Source organism: Camelina sativa, chromosome 15, assembly GCF_000633955.1.
Source record: "Camelina sativa cultivar DH55 chromosome 15, Cs, whole genome shotgun sequence".
NCBI lineage: Eukaryota > Viridiplantae > Streptophyta > Magnoliopsida > Brassicales > Brassicaceae > Camelina > Camelina sativa.
This window is the reverse complement of record NC_025699.1, coordinates 25,442,492-25,447,177: the sequence shown is the minus strand read 5'-3', so window position 1 is coordinate 25,447,177 and position 4,686 is coordinate 25,442,492. Positions and strand designations below refer to the sequence as shown.

Genomic DNA, 4,686 nt, shown 5'->3' with positions numbered 1-4,686 from the left:
CTTCAAGATCTTCTTTGCCTTTCCAACCATTTTGTCTATGCCATTATAAACCATGTAAGAAAACTGTTCAGGAAGATCATCATACTTACCATCAATCAAACCCTGAAACGAACATTTCATATAAGCCAACATATAACAAGCAATTATAGAACAACTAAGAAAGTCATGAACTGGAGTATGAATGTATATACTAACCTGATGAGACTAAATGAGGAGTTTGACTACTGTTAGAAGCCATTTTACTTACAACATACATGGATTAAAGTAAACTAAATGGGGAGTCTGAGTAGTTGAAAGAGTTGGTCTTGAAAACCGAAGTGTACTTCTAGAAATACCGGGGGTTCGAAAGAATGCAAAAGAGGACAACAAATGTATTAAGAGAAACTATACCCTAATGATTGTAACTAAGGGTACGCAAAGACTAAATGAAACACACATGTATCAAGAAAAAAACTATATCCTATATCGAAAAATCATGGACAAGAGTGTGAAGTTGAAATAAGACATTTTGCTTATATATTATTATATTTTTAATGAGATCATATATCATTTCTGTAAGTACCTCTTCACAATATTCTAGTAATTTTTTTTTGAAAACTCTACTAATAAAAAAAATCATCACGAACATCATTGAGATATATAACCGTAAAAAAAAAAATTAAATTAATTTGACTCTAAACACCAAAGTGCAGAGTCGGTCTTGAAAACCAAAGTCTACTTCTAAAAATACCGAGCTTCGAAAGAATGCAAAAGAGAACAACAAATTATTAAGAGAAATTGTACCCATATAAAAAAATCACGGACAGAAATGTGAATTTTAAATTTGTAATAAGACATTTTGCCTATATATATATATTATTTTCTGTAAGTATCTTTTTACAATATTCTAGTAAAAATTTATGAAAAATCTAGTAAGAAAAAATAAATCATCACGCACATCATTGAGATAATTAACGAAAAAATAAATAAATAAATTAAGTTGACTCTACTACACACAATCAATAATTCAATATTGTGAGACAACTCCTTAGAAAATGATTGTGTGACATAACTACTTATAAAACGGGAAAAATGCCAAAAAAAACCCCATGTTATTTTTATTTGGACGTTTAATACCCAATGGTTTTGGATTGGAATAAAAATACACCAAATAATAAAAACGTGTCATTTAAAACCTAAAATAATAAGTTTTGTTATTCTCGTACACATGATTTTTCAACAAAACTAAAATTCCAATTTTAACCTGGTTATCTAATTAATTATTAATTTTTAATAGATTTTTTTTAGTTTTCTGTTAATCATATCAAACCGATAATTAAACCTGGTTCATAACTTAACCGGAATCTCAATTTCAAAAAATAACCGTAAGTCGATGCTATGCTGCAGTCTGAGATGTGAGAGATTCGTCATCTTCCATTAGTTATCCAAGATTTTGAAGCTTACCCAGATGGGATTGAGTTTCGCAGTTGCTCTAATCCCAGAAATATAATGCAATCTCTCACCTTAACTCGGTACCCAACTCCAATTTCCCCGCCAAGACTCAATCTTTACCCGCTAAGACAAATCACAGTTTATGTTCTTTCAACTCCGACCACCGGTATTAACCGTCGCAAGATGGCGTCGTCTCGCCGTGAGTCTGCTTCATTTATTCTTAATTACATAACTAAATATAATCCAAAAGTGAGCGAAGGTAGGAAGAGAGACAACAAGACTTTAACCAAAACAATAAAATCAAATACCAAAGCTCTCCTTCTCCCTGTGAAAATAATTAAACAACGCCAATTCCAAAAAGAATATTTACTTCACTTTTTTCTATGTTGAAACAATTAAACAAATCAATCTTTCTCCTCTGGGGAGAGCCTTCGCTTCAACTGGAGAGACTGTACTTTGTTGAAACCCCCATTTGCTAACTCAAACTTTTAACAGTCTTTTGGAGCAAACAAAAGGCTTTCAACGAAATCAAACAACACACAAGTTATATAAGAAGATTCTTCTGTTTCAGGCTGTGCAATGTGTCAAATGAAATCACCCGGATGAGCTTGATTTACTACCTTCTTTCTCTGGATCTTCAATCTGCTTCGGTAATAGATTCAAGAAGCTTCCTTGGTGTGTTGTTGTCTCACCAGATGCTTCATCTTCTGTTCATTTATTAACCGTCGCGAGATGGCGTCGTCTCGTCGTCTCGCCGTGAGATTGCTCGGTGGTAAAGATAATCTGGGTTAATTACCGGTTTGATATGGTTAACAGAAAACCAAAAAAAATTCTATTAAAAATTAATAATTAATTAGATAACCAGGGTAAAATTGGAATTTTAGTTTTGTTGAAAAATCGTGGGTATGAGAATAACAAAACTTATTATTTTGGGTTTTAAATGACACGTTTTTATTATTTGGTGTATTTTTATTCCAATCCAAAACTATTGGGTATTAAATGTCCAAATAAAAATAACATGGAGTATTTTTTGGCATTTTTCCCCTTATAAAACTCATACATGTTTACGTTACAACCTCATCATATTCATAACTGATACTTTTTTGTATTCTAATTGTCCAACGACCAAATCAAAATAGGAATCAACTTCAATGACTTGGTCTAAAACGGCGTTACACAGTAATCAAAAGACTAATAATTTGGCTAATTCGATATTGTATTTGCCGCATAAAATTCAAAGCTTTCATTTTTTTTCTTGCATGCATCACCTAATTTATTAGTCCCCTCCTTAATCCAAATTACTATTAAAATTAATCCCCTTCTGAAACGGAAAAAAAAATTAGTAATTTAATTACACAGTACGATTGAAAATTAAAAATTTCATCAGTGTTGTTGCTGGCAAAGATTCCTCTTTTCTCTTTATCTTCCTCCTCACTTTCAAATCTTCTCGAGAAAAAAAAAAAAATTCAACTTTACCCCAAAGAAGCAAGCTTTTACTTTTCTAATTCCACTCACCAAACTTCCAAAGTCTCATCTTTTTTCCACTTAAAAACCTTAACTTTAATAATCTCTGTACGAAAAACAAAATCATTTTGATTCTTTCGAATCTCAAAGGAATCGGATTTTTTCAAATGGGTTGTACAACTTCAAAGCTCGACGATCTCCCAGCAGTTGCGCTTTGTCGTGACCGTTGTGGTTTCTTAGAAGCAGCGATTCATCAACGTTACGCTTTAGCTGAAGCTCACGTCTCCTACACACAATCCCTTAAAGCAATCTCTCACTCACTTCACCAATTCATCAATCACCACCACCGTGACGATGATTCAGATTCACCCAAGAAAGCTAAACCCAAGATGGATGATTCCGGTTCCGGGTCGGGTCATCTCGAATTCGATTCGGATTCTGACGATGACGATACTGATTCGTTGCATTCGTCTCCTCTACATCATCATCTAGACGACGACGAGGACTCGAATCCGAAGTCGTATTTGCATATTAACTATATGAAGAATAGTTCGATGGCTCCTTCTGTGGTTTATGAGCAGAGACCTTCGAGTCCTCAGAGAGTTTACTTCGGCGAATCATCAACCTCTAACTATAATCAATATCAGAACTACGGAGCCGAGACTTTGTCGAGGTTGCCTCCGCCGCCACCGTCGCCGTCGAGGGAAAAGGTTTGGGATTTCTTAAACCCTTTTGATACTTATTACACTCCGTACAGTCCTAGTCGTGATTCGAGAGAGCTTAGAGAAGAATTGGATATTCCGGATTTGGAGGAGAACGATGAGGTTGTGAAGGAAGTACATGGGAAACAGAAACTTGTGGCTGCGGCTTCTGTGGAAGAGCCGTTACGTGATTCTGGTGGTGCCAGCACTAGCGGAGGAGGTCAGGCTTCTCTGTATCAGACTAGGCCAAGTGTGTCAGTTGAGAAAGAAGTGATGGAGCATGAGGTTCATGATGTCGTGGAGAAGAAAGTTGTTGAGGATGGTGGTGGTGGTGGTAAGGACGTGGCGCGGAGGAGTAACGCTGCGGCTGCTGCACGTGGCAGTAGGGTCCGGCATGAGGTGCCTGAGGTTGCTAAAGAGATAGATGCTCAGTTTTTGAGAGCTGCAGATTCAGGAAGTGAGATTGCAGTGATGCTTGAAGTGGGCAAGCATCCTTATGGTCGCAAACATGGTAGATTTCATTATCATTTGCTACATCTCTTATTTATTTCGTGTCTCTTTTTAATGATTCTGTTGGGGAGGGTTTGCTTATTTGTAGAGATCAAGTGAATATGTGTGGTTTTGTGTCAATATATGATTGTTGCCACTGTTGTCAGTGAAATTAAAGTTTAATTTGCAGCTTTCTTGTGTTTGAACCATTCTTTGCTTCCTGAAAAATGGAATTTGTGCCTGTATTGGAGCAGTTTCGTCGAAGAAGCTGTACGAGGCTACCCCATCACCGTCTATGGCTTCGCCAGCTCAATCATCAACCTCCAAGAAAACCAAAGCTGAAGCCTCTTCTTCAGTGGCTGCTCCTACTTACGCAGACATTGAGGCAGAGCTTGCTTTAAGATCTCGGAAACTTTCTTCGACATTGCACAAGCTCCATCTCTGGGAGAAGAAGCTTTATGAGGAAGTCAAGGTATGTTCAAACAGAAATTGTCTCTCTTAGGATAGTCAGATGTGATCTCTTTGGTTAGCTCTCTCTAGTCAAGGTTTGAACTACATATTTGTGCATGTAGGCCGAGGAAAAACTGCGTGTAACCCATGA

At 36.4% G+C, this 4,686-nt stretch overlaps 1 protein-coding gene across 1 annotated transcript in view; it reads left to right on the top strand.

Annotated features, from left to right (window-relative positions):
- The window catches only part of LOC104747516, a 4,488-nt gene continuing 2,677 nt past the window's right edge, over positions 2,876-4,686 (top strand). The window contains exons 1-2 of the mRNA XM_010469160.2: positions 2,876-4,107; positions 4,340-4,557. Coding sequence (XP_010467462.1) covers positions 3,063-4,107; positions 4,340-4,557 — 1,263 coding nt within the window. The 5' untranslated portion in view covers positions 2,876-3,062. The remainder of the gene's footprint in view (positions 4,108-4,339; positions 4,558-4,686) is intronic.